Raw genomic sequence first — 22652 nt, 5'->3', positions numbered from 1 at the left:
GGTGTCTGGAGACCCAGGCCTGCAAATGCAGCTCTGCAAAGGGCAGGGTGAGCTCCCTGGGCAGGCAGGGTAGCCACTGGGGCTGTGCTCTGGGGGTACCTCTGGGGTGAACCCCCTCAAAAGCAAAGGGAACACAAGGGATTTTATCAAGGAGGGATCCAGGGCAACATAGGGAGCAAGCTGGAGGGGGTGGGATGCAAAGCCGATCTGACACCACTCCCCCCCCCACCCCCATCCCCTCCGCCCAAGGAAAAAGGGGGAACTGCCAACTCAGGAGTCACAAAACCGAGCACAAGTCCTGCCTCCTTCCTCCTTCCTCCTCCTTCGCCTCCTCCTCCTCCCAGATGTTCCCTTGTGTGCAGCCATCTGTTGAGCTCTCTCCTCCCTCCTCCTGCGGGGAAGGGGGCAGCTCGCCTGCCCGGCCAGCTGCACTGCTTGCAAGAGGAGGAGGAGGAGGAGGAGGGAGGAAGGGGGACACCCAGCCCCGAGGCTTGCTGCCGCCGGCTCCCGGCGGCGCCCGCTCCCCGCCGTGGGAACCGGCGCTGCGCGGCCGCTCCGCCGCCGTGGGAACCGGCCCCGGCCCCGGTGAGTTCCCCCCTCCCCGGCCGGCCCCGCTCTCCATCCCCCGGCAGCCGCGGAGGGAGGGTGTGCAGAGCTGCTCCCCCCCCCCCCCCCCAAAAAAAAATCCCATTTTAGGGAAGGGGGAGCTTGCTGTAGAGCAGGGAGGGAAATTGGGGCGGGCAGAGGTCCGGCTGGGGACGCGCAGGGCGAGCCCCGGGGGCGTCTGCGGGCGAGCTCCCCCCCCCCCCCCCCCCGCCTCTACCTGGGGAAACTTTTCGGGGCGATGAGTTTGGCTTGCGTTTGGCCCTCAGATGGAGGGACACTACTTTTTTCTTTATTTTTTTTTCCCACCTCAAGCTTCCTCAAGATGGGAGTTTGGGGTGCACGAGCCCCGAGCCCAGCTCTTTCCCCACCTCCCCCAGCAAGGCTGAGTGCCTCCGGCAGGGATTTCTTCCCGCTCCTTCCCCCTCGCAATGGTGGCTGCAGAGCGCTTGGGATTGCCACGGTTGCAAAGTAATCTGAGCAGCAGCTGGAGGCTCCACACCGCCTCCCATGCCCAGATTCAGGGCTTTGATTTCACGCAGGGCTCCCTGTCTCCCCTCCTCTCCCAACTCCCCCTTCCACCCCCCTCCACCCCCACCCCCAGCCCTCTTATCCCAGGGCAAGGACAGGAAAGAGGCTTTTTTTTTGGGGGGGGGGTGGATCCTGCACAAAAGGGACACCCAGCTTTGCAGATCCGAAAAGGTAAGGGGGGTGCAGAAAGCAGCTTTGGAGGAAAGGGGTGCTTGGCCAAGTTGAGCGGTGGCCACCTGAGCTGGGCGAGAAGCACAGACAGGTTGGAAGGAGCTGGAAGTGGAGAGAGGGTCTCATCTCTGAGCACAAGCACAGCGCAGCGATAAGGGCAGGGCAAAGCTCCCTGCCTGGGAATTTCCCGTGTCTCTAAGAAAGTGGATTAAGTGGGAGGAGAAGGTATGTTTGGGGAGTGGGGAATGGGAGAGGAAGGAGCCCGGGATTTATTCGTAAGCTACGTTCTCCTCTTGCCAAAAAATGCTGCCGGTTGTGACTTTGGAAGCAGGAGGTCAGAAAGCACGGGGCTCCCCTGATAACGCACACACCCTGTAAACTTTTAAAAAGCTCCATGGAAACTTCTTATTAACGCTTTAGTCATTAAAAGGCAGAGACCACAGCAGATTTATTAGCAGGTTAAACCGCAACACTCGTCAGCTTTCTGGAAACAAAGGCCCTGTAAACTTTATTCCTCTGCCTTGCGATTGGAAACCCTGAGCTGAGAAAGGCGAGGGTGAAGCTACACGCAAGAGAAGGCGCATAGGTGGTTTGGGTCTCGGGGGAAGTGGTGCCGTTTCTGTTAACCGATGCTCAGGGCTGTGGTTAGTTCACGGGGCAAAGCCCTAGCGGAAGGGCAACGGCGGCGAAGGCATTCGAGAAGGGGTGTTGCGAGAGCACCGAAAAGCCGCGGGCCCGCGCGAGTTTGCCGGAGACGATCGGCGTGCCTTGCTGCAGCCGGCTCGGGAGTCTCGAGTCTCCCGAGGCGAAAGATTTGCCCGGGTGTCTGCCATGATAAACCAGCTGCCGTTAGCCTGAATAACGGCATTCACTGAAGTTACAGAAGGAAACTTGTCTTTGTGGACACTGTGCCGTTGCTCTGCAGAAAGCAGTCGGCGCTGATCACTGGCAGTGCACTGAAATATTGCATTGAGCACCGCTCCAAAGCTCGTCTGGCAGCGCGAGGTGCTTTATTGCAGGGGGAGAGAGCAGAGGGAGTAACAGGAATGGAAAGAGTGGCTTAGACCCATGCTTCTGCGATCTTTCCAGGAAAAAAAAAAAAAAAAAAAAAAAAAAGCATGCACTGGACTTGTTAGAGGCTAGGAGAACCAGGGAGAGCCTGGTACGTTCAGCATCTCCAGGAGAATTTGCAGGCTGCACCTTGGCTGCTCCCCAGGCACCAGACCACGTCGTGCAGGGGATCCCCGCGTTGCAAAGTCCAAGCGGGTTCGTGTCCGCCACCGTCCTGGCGCTGCATACGCTCAGCTACCGAGGCAGGATGTAGCTAGCTCCACGCTCCGGGCAAAATTCCCCTTACGCCCCCCCCAGCCCGGGAGCCGGTGACTGCCCCGGAGAGGGTGCTGGAGCAGCCACGGGAGGTGCTTGCTCACACGTGGTTATAGACGGTGTGGCGAGGCCATCGCACGTCTCCGGGCTGACGCGGTCTTGGAGAGCCCTCTCCGGAGCCGGCGGGCCGGGAAAGGGCGAGGAGCGGCGCCGCGGGGGTGAGCGGCACTCGGCGCTTAAGCGGTGGACGGACCCTCCGGCGCGGCGTCCTGCTCGCCGACCCCGGAGCGGACGGCGAGTCGGGCTCGCCGCGGGGAGACGCGGGTTTGTGAATGGATTTGAGCAGAGGTGGTGCAGAGCAATTACAACGTGCCCAGCGGGAACGGCGATGTGACAGACATCGCGGCGGGGGCGGAGGGGGGGACCTTAATTTCTGCTAGCGAGATGGACCAGCACGGATGACTGCGAGGGTCGGTGCCGGGGGGTCCTTACACTGGAGGCAAGGGAGACAGCAGCATTGAACGAGTGGGAAGAAATTCAGAGAAAAAAGCTGTAAAACAAAAGCCATGCAAAAGCTTTTGTCTTTTTTTTCTTTTTTTCTATCCAGTATAGGCAAAAGCATCTTGTGCTCCCTCAGCCCTGCAGGGAACAGAAGTGGGTGCCATCTCCGTGCAAGCAAGAGCCTGGAAGAGAAGGTGAGCCACTGCCTGCAGGAGGTTTAGAGTTTTCCCTCCATCCCTAACCGTGTTTTTTTTTTTTTTTTTTTTTTTTCCTCTCTCTTTCTCTCTCCTCTTTCAGTCTCTTCTCTCTCCTCCTCCTCCTGCCTTGTCTGCTGGTTGGTGGGGAGAAGCAGGAGGGAGCAGGGTGGGATGCCTGCGTAAGACAAGGCTTCCTTGTCCGGCCGAGCCCCCGGCAGCCCTGGCTGGCCGAGGCCGCGGGGGAAGCGGGGAGCGGAGCGGGGAGCGGAGCGGGGACGGTCGTCGCGGCGCTGGCGATCTGGCAGGCTATCAAAAGAAACTTCCGAATGCCGAGACGTTGGGGCCGGGAAGAGATAAAGGCTGGTTAAGCAAGCCATTTCTTGTATTAAAACTTGGCACTTGGACCTCTCCAGATGAGTGTGCGAACAGGCACGGCTCAACACCATTCATTACGAGGCAGCCTTGATATTTTCATTTTTTTATTATTATTATTATTTGGAGCTGCTGCGGTTCCCTCTTGAAGAATTTCAGATCAGACTGAGGGAAGGAAATATTCACTCTGTGCATCGCGCCGTCCTCCCCCGGTTGGAAATGCTGCAGTAGATTAGACCAACCTGGCTATCTTAGTGCGAGACATTCCTGAGTTGCATTAATCAGGCTCAAAATCTGACTGTTGGAGCCACATGCTGCAGTATCTGAGCACAGGCATCTGTGGGTTTTCTTTTCCTTCCTCTTCCTTCCACCACTTCTTCTTTACTGCCCATATATTGGTGATGTTGACACCTCTCCATCACCCTGTTTTGCGCCAGATGGCTCTCAGACCACACGTGGGATGGGCGGGAGAGGAGACCACACTGCTGGCTTCACTTTAAGGGGGTGATGAAAATTGCACTCTCAAAAAGACGCTGCCACCAGACCCATCAGGTCCTGGGTAATAAGCGTGGAACAAACCCACTGCTATCGAGGACTTCCCTGCTACTGAGATTTGGCACCAGGGCTTGCTGAGAATGAGAGGGCTCCTGCTAGAGGAAACCTGGTCCCTGCTAATGGGTCAAAATGGGGGTCCACCAGGAGACAGCAGGTGCCTTGGAGATGGACTTTGGTTCCTCTCCGCTAAGAAGTACTGTGGGTGGTTTGTGAGATTTTTTGGGAGGAGAGATGGGGAGGTGAGAGAAAGAAGGACCTTTTTTTCTGGCTTTGAATACTATGTCCCTCATCAGGAAAAATTGAGACTTAAAAGCAAAGCTCTGCTGCGGCTGATGGGTCAAAACACTTCCAGTGCTTCATAGATGTGATTCCTTATCTCCATTGCATCTAAAGTGATATGTGTGCAGGACTTTGCACATAGGGCAGGGCATGGCCCAAAACTGGCCTTTTTCCTCCCATCCTTGAGAATTAATTATCTGTGGCTGGGGGCATTCGGAGACCTGAGTTTCACCTAGCAGGACAGAGGAGCCCTTTGAAATGGGTGCAAAGCCCTTTGAAATGGGTGCAAAGGCTCATTTCTCATTCCAGTGCCCTGCATCTCTCCAAGGGCACAGCTTGGAGATCTCTCCCAAGAGATCTTCAGGATCCAGGTTTTGTGGGATTACAGGATCATAGGATAACTCTGTATTTATCTAATCTTCTCATGCACTGTGGGGGTGGAGAGCGTTGCTCTTCCGGACTATCCCCAGATGTCCCACAGCAATTCCACCGTCTCGCAGGGTGCTCTGAGGTCTTGTGTGCTGTGTGCAGCCAGGGACAGACCCCAGGGACCTGCCAAGAGTCCCCGAGGAGACGCAGAAGCAGCAGTGGAGAGAACGGTGCTGGGGGCCTCAGATGCTGTGCCCACCATGCAGGAACACAAGTGTGAGGCTGCTAGGTCTTACTCAGTCAGTGAAGCCAAGTTGGGTTATGAAGTGGCTTAGCACAGGGCTAAATGGTAAAGGCAGGTGGTTGTCTGTCACTAGGGTGACCTGGGGCTTCCCTGTGGCATAGCCAGCCATGCCAGGTGAGAAACAGGTCCAGTTACTTCCACGTATCCCACCTGCTCACCACTCATTGTTAAGAGGTGATGCACTTTACCTGGTGTCCCTATCCCCCAGCACAGGTAAAGCACCTCTCAGCCCTGGTGTTAATCATCCTTCAGAAGGCTTCAGAAGGGAAACTGAGGCAAGGGCGGGGGGAGAAACTCAGTTTGTTTGATGTTCGCTGCTGACGGTGCAGTTGGCTCTGCGTTGGTTCCTGGTACCATCAGTGGTGAAGAGTAGGGTATGCCAGGCACCTGGCTCTGCAGTAGACCTTGCTGCTGCCAACAATGTGGCCTTTCCCTCTAAATCCCTGTGCCAGCTGAGAGGGACTGGAGGATTGCAGCGTGTGCTGGTCGGCCACAGCGGGCTCGAGCAGGGCAGGCAAAGAGCTAGAGAGATGCCAAGACGCCGTGTCGCTGAGGCAGCCGAGCGGCATCCGGGGTGGGAACCGGACTGAGGGCCTGCTGCGAAACTCTGGCCAGCCCCCTCAGCAAATCCCCCTTTCCACATGTCCCTTTCCAGCATCCACATTGCAGGAGACTTGAGCACAGCGACCGTCCCAGGGTCAGCGCACCGGGGCCGTCGCAAGCGGCAGCTCCCAGAGCCGCGGTGGATGCTCTGTCGGGCAGCAGCCGCCGCCGCCGCGACGGGCGTTTTTTTGCTCACATTCATTGTTTGGAGCAGTCACGTTGCAAGATTTATTGGAGGGGGGAAAGACAGGGAAGGGAATGAGACGGGCGTCTCCAGCTGTGCTGTTTGCAACAATAACGGCCAGGATTGTATTTATTATCTCCTCGGCAGAGGGTCTGCAGCTGCACGCTGAGAGCCACCGGCGGCAAAGAGGCCCGGTGATTATTGTGCATGAAAAAGGAAAAAAAAAAGGCAAAAACAAATAAAAAGCCCACAAAGAAGCCTTGGGCTGGTGGAAGCAGCACCGAGGGGTGCCCAGCACAGCTAGGGGGTTGCACCCTCCCTCCTCAGCAGTGGAAAAGGTGAAAGGAGGAGGCAGAGAGGCTGAGCAGTGGCGTGGCGCCGGGCCCGGTGCCTCCAAGGGTGATGCCGTTGCCTCCCCAATTTGTCTTCCCTGCGGAGGCCCTACTGAACCCAGCAGCCCTGCAGAGCTGTTAGGAGACGGGCGGTCTGGAAGGTCTGCTGCCTTTCAGAGAGCGAAAGCCGCATGGGGTCCTCTTAAAACCCTTCTGCAAGAGCTCAAGGCGTTGCCCAGCTGCAGTCCGCTGGGGTGAATTCCCTTTTTCCTGGTCTTTTCGCACGTTCTTGGCCAGTACCATCTCCTGTTGCTCTCCGGAGCTGAGCAGAGCCCTGTGACCATGGCTTTGCCCACCATAGGACTCTGCAAGGTTTGGACAGCCAGTTTGCCGCCTCCTCCACTTCAAGGAGCTAAAAGGCTTGTAGAGAGAGCAGATGGTGCAACCACTAGGAGCTCTTGGCTCGAGGTGGGCTATATCTCACTGGGAAGGGCGGTGGTATCAGCGTGGGAAATATCGCCTGTCGCCGGCACTGTACCTCCTCTCTCTTGCTTTCTACCCTTTGCCCAGCATTTTGAGGCATTTTCAGGAAAGGCTGGCTCTGCTTGTGCCATCGCAGCGACACACGCAGAGGTTTTTTGTAGGAACCTTCCTAGCTGCGTGTGATGATATGACTGAATAACACTTAAAAGCGAGAAATATCCAGCCCAGGCAGGTGGTTTGCTGTCCCTATGCTGCACCTCTTAATCTTTCTCCTTCCCTTGGCACACAGCATTGACCTCAAGTGCCTTCTTCTTAAGTTATATTATGTCTCTGGAAGCTGGTTACAGAAACGAAATACCTTCATCACAGGAGACAGCATGAGAGTGGGTGAGGGTGGTAATCAGATGGGGAGGAGCATCGCAAAGGATGGAGGGAAGCTTACTGGGATCATTTTGTCTTTCAATAATTGATCAGCCCTGAAATAGGGGTCTCTCCTCAGGTGTTTTCATGCTTTAAAAATTCATGCCAACTTACTGGCCCTTTTAGTCTGACCTCTGACTCCAGCTATGGCTGGCAGGGAGGAGAAAGCATGTGCAACCCTGATATTGCAGATGAAGCAGAGGAATCTGTTATTTTTAACCACATCTCTTGTAGCAAGGGCTGAAACCCTGAAGGAGAAGGGTTTCATCATTCCAAGGGTGCTGCTGCGATTTGGGAACCATCCTGCAAATTCACAGTCGCAGCCTCCCTCACTAGATCATGGTGAACCCTTTGCCATCGGAGACAACACAGCAGTGGGGCCTGTTGGTAGTTTTCCTCCCTCTACAGCAAAATGCATTAGGGCTAGCCAAAAACTTGGAGATCCCTGTAATCGTGGCTGCATGCTCCCTTCCTAAGGAGGGCTGCGGTACCAGAGCCTCTCTTGCCTAGCTGGTTCGCTTTGCTACGCAGCATGATGCCAAGGGGCTGATCCATCAGCCATTTGTGCCAAAACAACCTCTCTGTAACTGAGACTTCCAATTCTGGGATGCATTGCTGCATTTATGAGAAAGATCCTATTTGGCTTCAGTTTGAGGCAGTTGCTTTCCGAGCTGGGATGAAGTCTCCACTGGGCTCAGCAAGCACCTGTGTAGCGAGAACTCCTGTTCCTGGAAATATTTGCTGTTAAAAAGCCAAGGGGTAGGAAGGGAAGCAGGGGCTGTCATGGGTTAAAAGGGTTTGGTATCATCACAAGGAAGAAAGCCCTGAGTCCTCGTGTCTCTCTCAGCTGAAGCACTGTGGTCAACACTCTGGGTTTCTGCAGACCAGCTTGTGGTCATATTGCTAAGTGAAGGTGTCCCAAAAGCCAAGTGGCTCCCTTAGCCCAGGAGAGGCCACGACGCTGTTACCAAGTATACTGTAGGAAACGTCTGTAGAGCAAATTTGGGTTATCCGGCACATTGGAGTAGCATTAGGCTTGGGAAAAGCATGGCCAAGCTGGAAGGGGCCAAGCGAGCTCCTGGCCACCTCCCTGCTCAAGTCATCTTGTCTTGAGGAAGAACCTGGGAACAGGTAACTGGGGGCACCTCCGTGGCCAGAAAAACCTTTGCAAAACAAGGAACATGAGGACGAGATAGGGAGAGATCTGCATAGCCCCAGCTTGGGGATTAAGATGTTGCTCCCTGAGATTTTTGGGCCTATCCAAGATCCCGAGGCACCGTGATCACCCCGCCTGCAAAACCACCACCAATGCATGACTCGCAGGGTGCGCTGGGACATGCCGTGCTGCGCAGACGTCTGCCTTGCCCTGCCTGCGGCCACTCCGGAGGCTTGGAAAACTTCATTTCCTTTCGGTAATGCCTGCTCCGGGCACAAGCACGACTCTGCATGATGCCAATGAGCAAAATTACTGTGCTTTCAAAAGCCGTGGGAGGCTATTTTCCCCCCCCTTGAGAGAAACTGCTATAACCTGACAGCTTCCTGGGCTGCGAGAGAAGTGGGGAAGGGGAATTTTTGTGCAAGATGCTGCTGTCACTGTGATTTAATTCCTAATTTGCCTATGCTGGATTTAGCACCGAATTCTTCCACCGCCGCCGTCTGGCTGCCCAGTGGAGTGTTGCAGCTAGCGACATTCCCGAGAGTTTGGCTGCGGTCTGCTTCCAAGATGTGACTTCTTGAGGCACACAGATCCCGGCGCCACGGAAGTCTGCCGTTCTTTTTCCGTCGTGTATGTAAATCAGCTGGGACTTGCTCTCTGGGCTAGGAAACCTGCCTGCACAGGTTTCCTTTTGTCGAATCCAAAAATACACTGAACCGCACCTTGATTTCCTCCTTGCGGAGGTGGGGGATGATGGGGGGAGATTGCATAAGTGGAATAAGCTGTTAGTTGTTTGAACACTTGAGTCATAAATCACCCGTGGCCCCTTCCAAAGCAGATGGGATTTGTGACACAACCAATTGGAGCAAAGATTATTTTAACAGCAGCCTATCTTTTTTTCAAGGAAACGATGACTTTTTGTTTTTCAGAGGGGGTGTTAAAAAAAAATAAGAGGGGGGAAAAAAAGCAAACTGAGGCTGTTTCAACTGAGCAAAGGACACCACATAAACCAGTGAAAACAAATATGTAGTGTCAAGCTGCTGTAGGGTTTGGAGGCACCGGGCTCCCTCTTGATCAATCCCATATGTCTTCTCCGCAGCCAGCGTGGCGAGCGGAGGGGGCTGTTTGGTTTTGGTTCTCGGTTTGCGAAACACTTCTGACGCTTAGCAATTTGTCTGGCTTCGTTCTCACTAATCTTATCTGTCCCATCCCCTGTACTGTCTGTTAAACTCTCCCTGAAGGATGAAGCGCAGGATGCTGGTTTATCGTCACATTTTTGGCTCAGCAGTTTCTCTGTGTCTGGGGCTGATGAAAGCAGGCTGAAGTAATGGCTCTGGGGAAAAGGAGGGATCAGTGTCTGCTTTTCCCTCTCTGTGCCCCAAATTCCACAGGCTTTTTGGAAAGATTTGGCTCTTGCAAAGATAGAGGTGACCTGGAGCATCTGGGAGCAGCATTGTTTGGGTCTTGGTCCAGCAGGAGCCAAGGAGGACAGGTGGGACATGCACATGCTAGTGGGGCTTCTCCTTGCCCTAGCCTGCCCCCCTTGCCTGATAGCCCGATGCACCCACTGCCGCATCCCCCCCCCAGGCATCCTCCCTGCCGAACCCCCTTTCCTTTGCAAGGGATCCCAGACATGGGAGTGGAAAGGGAGATGCAGGGAGCTCTGCTGAGCCCATGCTGCTATGGCCTTAACTACAGCCAACTCTGCGTCGAGGGAGGAGAGCTGACGATTTTCCATCTCTCAAGTTGGTGCCTATTGTATATTATTCTCATATATCCTGGTAGCGTAGATCCCTGATACCACTGAGTTAATTACGTGTTAACGACTCCCTCTTCAGTGGCGAGATTCTTGACTGAATGCAAAGGAGGTGGTTTTACATCCATTATTAGGAATCATTAAAGCGGAAAGGAATTCATAGAGATTTTTTTCCTCCTTCCCTGCATTTAATTCTGACTTTGCCGTGTGAGCGGGAACATGGAGCTAAAAGGATTCAGGCACATGCAGAATGATTTTAGCTCCCATTCAGGTCCTCAGTGTCTCCTTGCACTCAGCTGTAGGGGCATAACACTTGGTCCGAGCAGCTCAGTCTGTCCACAGCCCAGTGCTTGCACACACTGGTGGTAGAAATAGGGTGAAGATAGCAAGAAGACTGGGTTGCACGTCCCCTTCCTTATTTCCCAGTAGGCAATTTGGACTGACTCTGCTATCTAAGCAGCTTTGCACTTCACACTGATAAAGTCATCTCTGATGGTTCTCTTGGAGAAGAGAAGACTGAGAGGGGATCTTATCAATGTCTACAAATACCTTAAGGGAAGATGTCAAGAGGATGGAGCCAGACTCTTTCCAGTGGTGCAAAGTGACAGAACAAGAGGCAATGGGCACAAACTGAAACATGAGAAGTTCCATCTGAATATGAGGAAAAACTTCTTCACTGTGAGGGTGACAGAGCACTGGAACAGGTTGCCAAGAGAGACTGTGGAGTCTCCTTCTCTGGAGGTATTCAAAACCTGCCTGGAGGCAACCCTGTCTAACATGTTCTAGGTGATCCTGCTTGAGCAGGGGGGTTAGACTAGATGATCTTCAGAGGTCCCTTCCAACCTCAACCACTCTGTGATTCTGTGATAACTCATCAGCAGAAAATAACTTCTGCAGGCTCTTGATGGAGGGCTATATTAAGTGCAGCTCAGTTTATAGTAGAGTCAAAGGGACTAATTCGCATCTTCCCGTCGTTGAAGCCAGTCTGGAGTAACTCAGTTGAACTTCCCTAAACCCATCCAAACAAATGTAGAATTAAACCTAAATAGCAGATACCTCTTTCTTTCTCATTGACATTCTTCTACCTGAATCCCAGAAAGCATGCTGAGTATAAAACTGGGACAAGAATTTGCAGATCATCCCCCAAAAGAGCTAATAACAAAAAATACAAACAGATCAGGAAAAACTGTCTTCCCATTTATACCAAAACTTCTCTCCAGAGAAACACTAATCATTTTAATGAGCCTCCAGGGGGATAAACACAGTCCCCGTTTTAGGGCTCTGCCCTTTGCCAGAGAAGTGAAAAGCCAAGACTGGAGAATTTGACCCAAGGACTTGGGTGAGGCTCTGCAAAAGTGAGAGCAGAGCGGTGTGGAGGCTGCAGGCCCCCTCTGATGCCCAAAGAAAATGTTGTGACATTTTCTTTGCTATGTCCCCACAAGTTGGCTGCTAGTCCCCTCTTGCTGTGCCTTATGTGTGCCCTGCTCTTGAGCTTGGCTCCCTTTTCCATTCACGTTTGTGTGGACCTCTCCCACGAGGAAGCACCGGCCCGAAGCAGTCACAGCAAAAGCCTCAATGACCTTTACCTTCTCTAGATTAAAATAATAATAAAAAAAGGTTAGGCTGTCAGAGGCAGCCTTTCTTTGTCATGTGAGGGGTGTGTGTGTGCAAGCTAAGGGATTAATACTCTCTGGTTTGAACCAGTTTTGCTGCCTGCTCACATCTGCACAGGAGATCTGGAGAAGGGGCTGTGATTGCATCTGCAGCGTCATTTGGACTTGGAGAGTCAGTGCCGGAAGAAAGTAGTTGTTACTGGTGCTGTGCTTTGTTTGCAGTTGCTTTTAAAGGTTGACTTTATGAACAGTTCAAAAACTTGTTGAATGGGACAGATATTTAAAGAGAGAAAAAGCCAACTATCTTTTCTCTTTCTTTTTATTTTTCTTCTTTTTCTTTTTCCCCTGCAGTCTGGAGGATTTATAGCCTCTATCATAGCATGTGCATCTTGCTTTGCTTTCCAATAGCATTCCCTTTTCCCTGCTCCCAGTTAGCAAATTCAGCCGAGTCAGCCTTGTGGGCCTTGTTATAAAGATTTTGCATTTTGTTGACTTGGAACATGCAAGAAACAGAAGAGAACCCCCAATTTTTCACTCAGATGAAATACTGTTGCTAATATAACTCCTATGTGCTTCTACTAAAACAATAACTCTACCTGCAACAGGCCAGGCAAACTTCTAACTATGTGCCCTTCCTTTTTGGCCTGTTCCCTATAAAGGTTAATTTATTTGCTGTAAATCCAGAATACTCAAATGGAAGCAGCAAATTGGGAAGGCGTCTTCCTCCTCAATCCATCCACCAGACAGTAGACACACAAGGTTTCATGTCGTACCTGATCTGCTCTAACTGTGGGCCACTATTGGTTTGGCTGATCAGCAAGCTGATCTGATTCATCCCAGGTGGAATGAATCCCATCACCAGACTGGTGGGTGGGACTCAGGTTTAGAGGAGGCAGAGAGGGTGGAGCGGTTGGGCTGGAAACAGCACCCCAAGATAAGTGGTATCCTAGTTTGCTCTGGAGTCAGTGGAAATATAGAGCATTTCTAAAGGATGGGTCTGATGTTGGTGAGTTGTATCCTCTTCCACAGCAATTTCTATCTCTCCATCCCACCATAGAAACAACCTGAAGTTTCTGCACTTCTTACTTAGGTTTCTGAAGCCTCATGGGGTGGCTCTGGGTCTTCAGCTCTCGCTCAGACTACCAATGCTTTGTAGAGTGGGCTCAGCTTGGAGAATGGGGAGGATGTTTCCTGACTGTAGAGAACAACGAACTTTGGAACACCTCCCCCTTGTATTTTTTGTTGTTGATTTTTGGTTGTAGTGATTTCTGGCTTGGTGGTTGCCAAGGCAACTGGAGGTAGCCTAAGAATTGTGCCAGCCAGGCGTGCTGATAACAATGCAACCCACAGGCATTGTCTTCATCTCTGCATTCTCAATGTGGGGGACAAATTCTGGAGGACTAGGTTTAGATCCAGGGTGGGATGTGTTAGCACATCTCACTTGGCCTGGAAAGAGATGGCAAAGGTCTTGATTATAGCTCACAAGAGGCTCTACTAGTGAGAAAAGTCTTTGGGAAGAAGATAGGGGAGGAAGGCAAGTGCTACAGAAAGTGTGAATTTCAAACAGCATCATAACAGGGCTTTTCTCTCCCTGCCTCCTCTGCCTGCTATTAACTGAAGTCTGCCTTTCCTCTGCAATCTGGTTTTAAAACTAGAGTGACTTTGACGTTTTCTTGGCAGGGATATCTCAGTGCAAGTTTTCTGCCCAGATCCTGCCACACCATGGTGCAGTGAACAGCTCTTGAGCAGAACAGTAAAGGAGGGGTCAAGGGATATGCAAAGTTGAGATGTTGGCTGAATGGTATTCAGGGGAAAATGCTGGCACCCCACCGGGATCTTGGTCCATCCTTGGCTCCACTACCCACTACTGCATCTCCTGGATGCACTACTGCAGCTCACTTTACTGGAGTGAGCTTCTGGCCCCTGGCAAGCATTTCCTCTGGGTGAAGGTCCCAGGTGCTGCAGAAGGATATCTCTTCTTCTCGTTACAAGGGGATACTTTGGCTTCAAGCCTTGATCAACAGAGCAGCTCATAGGCAGGAATCCAAAGGCAGTTTGATGCGGTTTCAAATACATACTGTACACAGATGAACCATAAATGCCTGTGGCATGTTTCTTCCCCCATTTCAGAGCACGCTATTGATTGCTGCGTGCAACAACGCAGCATGCCTCTACCTGACCAATCTCATTGTCAATTATCCAGCAATACAGGAGTCCCTTTCTCAGACTAGAAGATGACAAGTACCTTTATTTCTCAATTCTTTTATCAGAGCAATTGGCCAAGTGGATCATTAGTCAGTGAATGCTTCATGCTGCTATGTAATGGAGCTTTTAAATGGTAGTAATGGATTGCATCTCATCTGCAAGTTACAGAGCCAGATAGGGAGAATTTGGGGCAGGACTGCAAGGAGATAAGAGGCAGTAACTGCTGTGTAAGCACCTGAGCAGAGCTTTGCATACTGTGTTTCAACTGCGTAATGTTTTGGGCTTACTGCTGGCTGGAAGACAAATGTGAGCCACAGATATCACAGCTGGGGTCAGTCTATCTGCCTGCTTTTGATGATTGTTTTTTGAGGCTGGTCAGGAAGGGAATTCCCATATGGAAAGCAGTTTGAGTGACCGCATACTGAAGCCTGGCTTTGATTCTCCTCTCAGTTAAGCTATGTTTTTGGAGATTTCCCTCTCAACAGTGTTGTATTTTATTTTTTTCCATGAGGATAGAAGAGAAACAGGATCCTTTTTGGTCAAGCAGGAATCAACGAAGCTTTGGCCAGTGCCCAGAGCAAAGTTTAATGCTGATGTCTCTTTGGACCTGCTGGTATCAGATCCATCTCCCAATGGAGATGATGGGATGCCATGAGGAACTGGATTAGGCTTTTTGAAGGACAAGTCAGAAGGCACTTTCCCTGTTGAGATGTCAGCTGTTGGATGGGAATATGGGAAACGAGATACAAACAGACTGAGCTGATACAACTACAGATGCTTCCCCATATATGAGATGTTTAACAGAGGGTGGGGAGATTGTTTCCAAAGAGCTGGCTGTAACTTCCCCTGGAAAAATAAAATTTCAGTGCATTCTAAACACAGGTTCATGGAAAAAAGTAGCATTTAGTATAGGAGTAGCTGCAAAACAAAGCAAGCTATGGCTCTGCCTGCACTGAAACAGAGAACAGATAAGCTCTTCTTTAGTCTTGATGCCTTTTGGAAAGGGATATCTGAAAATGTGCCCGCAAAAAGGAGCCCTACTCCCTGCGTCCTCTCTGCACATATACATATTTTCTCAAGAAACAGTTAAGATGGGCTGAAAGTAGGCCTCATCTTACTGTTTTTCTGTTGTTTCTATAGAATAATTGACCACAGAGAATTGCATGCTGGCTTTTGGCAATGCTTTGGTTTAAGGCTATATGGCCAGAGTCCCAATCTCTGCTTTTTTTTTTTTTTTTTTTTTTTCCTTGCAGGAGTTACTGCCAGACAAGTCATATCAGTGATCAAGACAATGTTTTTGCAATACATTTTCCCCTTTGCGCTTCTTTTGCACATTGGCAAATAGTCTCCAGTGGGTCTCCTGGGAATCAGCACAGGGCAAAGAAGACCATGCTGAAAAGGAAGAGAACCTATAGCCAAGGGTTGGGTGATGCAAGATGAAAAGAAATGTGAACTTCTAGGATATGATTCTGGGAAGGTGCAAGAACCATTAGAAAGGTCCCTCAGCCAGATCAAAGGACATATGGGAGAGATGATACTACAAAGATGTTAATTGCTTTTAAAAAGCAATGGGAAAGGTGAGAGTGGAGACCAGTGCAATTCAAGTGGGAATGGGAACATAAGTTTAAAGGGGATATATTTTTTTTTTCACTGAGCAAGTGTTTGGCCTCTCTCTGTACATAGCCAGCAGTGTGGCCAAAGAGTGGTGTTAATGGATCCGCTTTGCCATATCTGTTGCTGGCATCCAAGAGACCTTGTCTGGACGGCTCAAGGAGCCATCAGTCATGACTGTAGTCAGCAAAGTAGGTAGCAACAAGGACAGCATTGTTGCTTTCTGTTGCTGACCTGAAGATGCCCACACACTCAGATTTATCCTTTCCAGAGGTGCAGAACTAAGGCTTTTACTAGCTGGCTCTGGAAATCACACCACTGTAGTTGCACACATTTGTATGGAAGAGCTGTTGGGATGTGATCTGAAAAGGCTCCAGCAAAGCCAAGAAAGTGCAGTACAGCTCTGTTCTTCCCTCAGCTGCAATGATGGAGGGAAAGAAACATCTCAGAGGGAGGAGGATCAAAAAACAGAGGGATGGAGAGAGCTCCTCACTTGTTGGCATCATTAATGAGAGAAAATACTTAATGCAATTAGCAATGACTCCTCCAGGGCTTTACATGAAACAAATTGGTTCTTTCCACTTGGTGCTTTTACGGGAGCCTGGGCTTACTACAGTGGCATCTGCATTCAGACAAGAAGACCGAGCAGTCAGGTGGTTGCTCTGGCAGACAAGGAGCCATATGGCCACTGCCTTTCTTGCCTACAGTGCATGACACCAGCCAGTGAAGTGTTGGTTTTAACCTGCTGGTGCAAAGGATTGATCCTACCTAAGCACTTTTAAATTTGTGCCTAAAGTCTAAGGAAGGGAGACTTACTATGCATTTGGGCACTAGGCAGCTCAGCTTTCTCGCTGTTCATCTTGGAGGACGTTCTGATGATGAGAGGGTTTGCTCATATCTCCATGGTACATAGGAAACTTGAACTGAGTTTGTTTCTACCTCCCTGATAGGAATTTGAATACCTAAGGTTTTTGCTGAATCCAAAGCTGAAGCCATTTCACCAATATCATTTACTCAACCTGTCAAAGCAGGACCTTGAACCCTGTGCTCCCAATCAATGTCCTGGCTTCCAGGTGTGACATGAAGTGCTTTATGTGCTGAAGTTTGTTAATGTGCTGAAGCATCTGAGCTGTCATTTAGTCTCATGCATGGTCCGCTTGAAAAGGTGTATGTTGGATAGATCTTGTTACAAGCCAGCGTATGGGTCTCAGCTAATTTCCAGTTGCATATTAACTTGGTTATATATACCAAGACTGTGCTGACCCAATTTTTCACCCATTCCCCACACTCATGTCATTAATCATCAGTGAGATAATTCAGTACCTTAGAAAGAGAGATTGTAGTGGTATATTCAAAGCAAAAAATCATGAGTAGTTACTAAAAAACCCTAGATGCTGCAATATGTTGCTGTTGGGTAGTTTGAGGGATTATAAGAGTGTATTTCATCTATCCCTTTGGAAAGACAGAGAAGACTGCCCGACTCAAACTGTTATGCATCTTTTTCAAACCAATTTCTAATGCAATTAAATATATTTCCTTATTTTGTTTTCCAGGTCAACAATGCAGTTCTCAGCCTGGTTCAATTTTCTGCTTCTTCTTCCTTGTTTTGGTACCACCAAAACTTGCTTTCCCGGGTGCCACTGTGAGGTGGAAAGTTTTGGTCTCTTTGACAGCTTTAGCCTGACCAAAGTGGACTGCAGTGGAATAGGCTCACACATTGTTCCTGTCCCAATCCCTCTGGATACCTCCTACTTGGATCTGTCCTCAAACAAACTGGAAACAATCAATGAATCAATGCTAACTGGCCCTGGATACACTACCTTGGTGAGCCTTGACCTGAGCTACAATAAAATTGCTAAGATTTCCTCCACAACCTTCTCCAGGCTTCGGTACCTGGAGTCCTTGGATCTGAGTCATAACTCTTTGGAAGTCCTTCCAGAGGACTGTTTCTCCAGTTCACCTCTGGGGGACATAGATTTGAGTAATAATAAACTTTTAGTTATAGCAATGGACACTTTTGCTTCAAAAGGTCAAGGAAAACGCATGAATGTGGACCTATCCAATAACATGCTCAGCACAATTACAAGGCACCGTGAAAAGAACATCCCCAACATCCAGAATTTAAATCTTTCTGGAAACAGGCTAACATCTGTGCCAAATCTTCAAGGGATTCCTCTACGATATTTGAATCTTGATGGGAATCCGTTAGTCAAGATTGAGAAAGGAGCCTTCATGGGGCTGAAAGATTTGATGCATTTATCTCTCAGCAACCTACATGACTTTAGAGAGTTATCTCCTTACAGTTTCAAGGAACTACCAGCCCTCCAGGTTCTGGATTTATCCAGCAATCCCAATCTGAAGTCACTGAGTGCTGAAGTTACCTTTGGTCTGAACTCCCTGCAAGAACTTAACCTCTCTGGGACAGGTGTGTCATCCTTGCCAAAGACTGTGCTGAAATACCTGCCTTCCATCAAAAGCATCACCTTGCAGAAGAACATACAGTGTCTTAAGACCATCAGAGAAGGACAGTACCACCGACAAACTGGGCTGACCAAAAAAGAGGTCCTCATTTGTCATGACAGCCATGGGTCCGTAGCAGCAGCACCTTACGTTTCATGATGAAAGCTGTGAAGAAAGGTTGGGGAATCAGGGGGCTGGGAGGGTGAGGGACCACGGGAGATGTACAGGTGTTGGACTGAGATGGCTTGCAGTGTGCCTTTTGTAAAACTGTCAATAATTTATATATTTGTACATGCCAATACTTGATTGTTCGTGGATTTTATAAACTCTCAAATTCTGACCCACACATCATCGGCAGGCTCTGGATTCTACCCAGTGTATTGAGGGCCTGCATCCAGCCTCAAGAACAGTGTTGCTGGACAACAGGGACCAAGCTGCTCTGCAGGTCCCAGGGCAGAACAGCTGGTCTGGCACAAGCCATCATGGATCAGTTATGTTTGCAGGAGCAAAGCTATGCCTCTCCAGAGGGCACATCAAAACATACCAACTTGGTAGCTATTTGCTAGCAAACCCATGCTTCAGTCTTTTTTTTTTTTTTTTTTTTTTTTTATTATTATTCCCCAAGAAGTGCCTTCTGGATGTTGCCTTCATTAGCAGCACCCTGTTCCTTGTCATGCACTTTCAGTCTGAAGAAGTATTTCCAGACAAACTTGATCACAGGGTGCTCCTAATGTGCTGATTTTTGCGTGTTATTTACATAGATGTGCAATGAACATTGAAGAAGTGGAGATCATTTCCCCATTTTCTCCCCATTTTCACATTTCATATTCTTTTCATGTCATATTACTTTAGATGTAACTTACTTTAGATGTAACTGTGCCAACCTCCTATCTTTTTAACCTTTGTGAGCCATTGCTCAGAGAGGATGAGTAGCAAGGGAAGAGAAGCAAAGAGAGAAGAGGCTGCCTGCAGCTGGAAGCTCACTTGAGAACTACTCTTCCACGAAACAAATTAAGTGAGCTTCAAAGTGAAGAGATCATGTAGCTTAGCTTGGGAAGAAAAGAAAAGTAAAGAAAAGAGAGAAGAAAACTCTCCTTTCTGGGAAGCTTGGAAGAATACTTGACAAGGATTCTTCTCCTGATGACCTTATCAAACCATGACAGACCCAGAGGACTTTGGAATAAGCTATTTTCCTGCTGATGTTCCCCATCTGAACAAAACGTGCAACTCAGCTGGGCTCATGTGAAGCAATTTCCAGTGCAGAAATGCTCTCCAGAATGTGCCAGGGGAAGAATTAACACTGACGCCACAACTGTGGAATTATTTGGCTATTGGGGAAAGATCTTGGGATTTGTTTTTTTTTCCAGAGTTGTGGCTTTTCTTTCTCTTGCACAGTTCCTTGGCTGCCAAAAGAAGTCTGATGAAAAGCCTGGTCCCCAGAGCTTTCCTTACCTTTCTCCACATTGAAATGCTGGCAAAGCAAAGAGTAGTCCCTCTCATTCCCCTTGCTCTTCAGGTTAAAAGAAAGCAAGGGAAGGCAGCAGAACATGATTCAACCCGGTGGTACGGAACGTCTTTGACCTGCTTATTGCAGCTCCTGCAGTGGACGCTGATGTCCAGTCTGAATCTGGCACACTGTTCTGGGGTTGGGAAGGGAAGTTATAGATGGGGGTTCTGGTCAGATGAGTTTGAAATTTGGTCTCTACACACAGGCTTGCATCAGAATAACATTGAAAAAATGTTTTCAACTGATTTAGGTAGGTCCACGCAAAGGTGACGCAGACATAAACCCGGCTTCAGAGCTTGAGCGTAGTCACTGCAGATGGATTTCAGAGCATTGGTACACATGTATTTTGCAAACAGCTGATAGGGTTAACAAACAACAGCAGCCTTCACTACCTATTTATTGCTGCTGTCTCAGTCATAAAACTAGAATGACATGGGCCTCCCCCCTCTTCTGCCTCAGCAGCAGAGATGATCCTGCGCCTGCAGAGAAGATGCCCCATGAGGTCTCTTCTGCTGGCCCAGCATCCTTTAGGCAGCCACCAACATTAAGTGATGTCTGGAGAGACTGCAGGGATCTGGGATCAGTGCTTGGGGAGAAGATCAATGGGGTTAAAGTGTCCTACCCTGCTCCCAAGTAGGGCCAGGCACTGACGGAGGGTTCTCCAATGAGACTGAGCTCTGCAAGTGCTGTAAGGAGCTCAGGCTTCCTCCTCACACCCTCAAAGTTCTCTTGATGTTGGAAATCCCATTACCCAAAGAAGATATCGCCAGTGATGGCTGAAACCTGCTGAGCCAATAAAAGCAAGCCACTGCCAGGGATGCTGAACCCAGAGTCAACGCCTTAGTTTGGATATTGAAATCTTTCCCCCCAGTGTTTTCATTTATCTCCTTTTCTGTGATATGATCATGACCCTTAGGGTGGAATTTTAACCCTTTCCTGCAATGCTGAGGGCTTTACCCCCTCTACTGAGCCTTCGAGATGCTCAACCAGCCTTCACAGTACAAGAAACATGCTGATTTTCTTAAAAAGGCAATGGGACTGCCAGAGGCAGATGGAGATCTGGAGGGGAATAGTAACCAACTGCAATGCAAGATGGGGGCAGTTTGGGATGGGAGGGGGGGTGTTTTTTAGTGGCTCTTGCCTTTTTAAGAGAATTCTTTTCTGCTGGCAGAAAATATAATTTTTAAAAAGTTGTTTAATTTTTTAAGTCTGTATGTAGATAAAATGTTACAGGGATCATATACAGGCTGTCAAAGTTACTGTCTTTGCACCTCTGTGGTAAATCTAAAACCCAATGTGACAATCCAATTGAAGACTGCAAGATTTCCTTGTGTAATCTCATGCTAGCTGCTAGCTAAACAAGTCTTAGCAAAGGCTGGCAAATACCGTCGCTGTATTAGTTTGTTTTTTAAAGAATCTCTGCAGCATTGTAAGGCTTTGTGATTACTCACAACATAATAAAGTGATTTGGAGGAGAATAACCCCAGATCTCCTGCATTTATTCACTCAGTGCTGGGAGGGAGGCAGCTGTCACTGGGTCCAAAGTCCAACGCCTTGTGCTCTTCCTGGTCCTGCAGTGGCCGAAACACGGCTTCTCCTCTTGCCCTGCCAGCATCCCTGGTGTTGCAGCTCTGAACTTGGAGCAGGATTCGTCCTGCTGCCTCCAGCTCCCTGGGCTTCTTGCTGGCAGAAAGGCTTGATGGCTTTACTTGGTCCAGACAGGCTGACTCAGAGGAAATTATGGACATGTGGCTGTGAGGCAGCCCAGGAGCAAATTTCCTGCTCCAGAATTTGCTTAAAAGCTCGTCAGAGTTGGTGGGATGCTCTTCACGTGCCTTGCCAATTTGCAGCTCGCTCTGCTGGGGTGGGGGGGTGGGGGGGAACCATGGCAGGAGCAAGGCAAAAGGCTGGGTTTGAACAGCAGGTGGTTTGGGGAGAGCCTGCGAGCTGTTGGATCAGTCCTCAGGGAAGGGAGCGAGCAAATGATTAAAGCAGCCGCACCGCAGCGAGCAAAGCCGCGCGCTGCCAGACCGCAGCGCGTTGAGCTGTAAGATAGGTGTTTTCCAGCCTCAGCGCTGCTCTCCGCGGAGCAGGAGGCTGCTGCATGGAGGGCTAAGCTGAACCATTGCATAATGAATAAATAGCAGGATCTCAGGAGGGCTTTGCCTGCTCTTAAATAGCAAATTTAATTTTAAGCACTTTCTGGTGCTGCATGTTAAAAGAGATCAAGCTCTGCTGCTCTCGGGAAGCTGCAGCATGCCCATTCCTCCCAAGCCTGAAAGAACAACTGTGATTCCAGCAATAAATTGTGGATTGCCTGCTCGAGCCTGACCTTGCTCCCTGCTGGGGCCCATATCCTGGTTTAGCACTGTTCCGAGGAGGAAATGCTTTCCTGCTGCGGATTCTGTGCTCCCACTTTTCTTCCCCTTTCCCCTTCACTCTGATGATGCCTCAAAGCCCTTCCACCTACCCCATTTCTCCCATTTTTCAGTGCCCCTCCTCTGAACACTCTCGGCCATGCTGGTTCCTTCCCTTAGGCAGAGGCACACTCTTGCTCCAGGTCCCAGTTTCCTGGAGAAGGACGCTCTCCTGGGAGTAACAGGTCTGAAGCACTTTAGACTGAGCTGGATTCTCCTGTCTCCTGGTAAATGCAGTGATTACACAACTCTAGTCTTTTTGGGGATCCTAGACCCTCCTGATATTCCTCTACTCCTTTCCTCTCATTCTACTAGATTTTTATTATTTAAATAGCCTATCTGTAGCCATCTGCATGGGAGGAAGCATGCGAGCCACCATCCAAGCAGGCATGGCAGAGTACACTCCCCACGGGACACCTGAAACAGCACAAACATCCCGACGGGAAAGGGAAAGGCACGCAGTGACTCTAGGCTTGGAAATTTTGATGAGACACTCCCTCCAGCCATGTGAAAATGCTGTCAGTTTAATACTGAGGCACGACGGACAAAACCCTGGTGCCAGACATCTCCCAAGCTGCCTGGGCCAGGAAGACTGGCCGGATGAGTGAGCTGCAAGCTCTGGCTGTCTTCAGGACCAGCTCAGCTTTGCAGCCGGATACATTTGCCCTGGCAAGTGAGATGGACACTTTAATTAGAG

The 22652-nt window shown here is 49.7% G+C and overlaps 1 protein-coding gene across 3 annotated transcripts; it reads left to right on the top strand.

The window, feature by feature from the left end:
- The first annotated feature begins 300 nt into the window (after positions 1-300).
- On the top strand, positions 301-21019 carry TSKU (tsukushi, small leucine rich proteoglycan). Of its 3 annotated transcripts, none has more exons than XM_062567421.1 (3): positions 301-585; positions 3239-3326; positions 17125-21019. In XM_062567421.1, exon 3 carries the CDS (start codon positions 17132-17134, stop codon positions 18188-18190), a length of 1059 nt encoding a protein of 352 aa, XP_062423405.1. In that variant the 5' UTR covers positions 301-585; positions 3239-3326; positions 17125-17131; the 3' UTR covers positions 18191-21019. The 3 variants fall into 3 exon arrangements, with proteins under 3 accessions (XP_062423405.1, XP_062423406.1, XP_062423404.1); XM_062567422.1 differs by lacking the exon at positions 301-585 and adding an exon at positions 2829-2849; XM_062567420.1 differs by lacking the exons at positions 301-585; positions 3239-3326 and adding an exon at positions 15081-15537.
- Positions 21020-22652: the final 1633 nt, after the last annotated feature.

This window comes from Rhea pennata, chromosome 1 (genome assembly GCF_028389875.1).
Source record: "Rhea pennata isolate bPtePen1 chromosome 1, bPtePen1.pri, whole genome shotgun sequence".
NCBI classification, from domain to species: Eukaryota; Metazoa; Chordata; class Aves; order Rheiformes; family Rheidae; genus Rhea; species Rhea pennata.
Note: the sequence above shows the minus strand (reverse complement) of the source record. Positions and strands in the feature narration are given on the sequence as shown.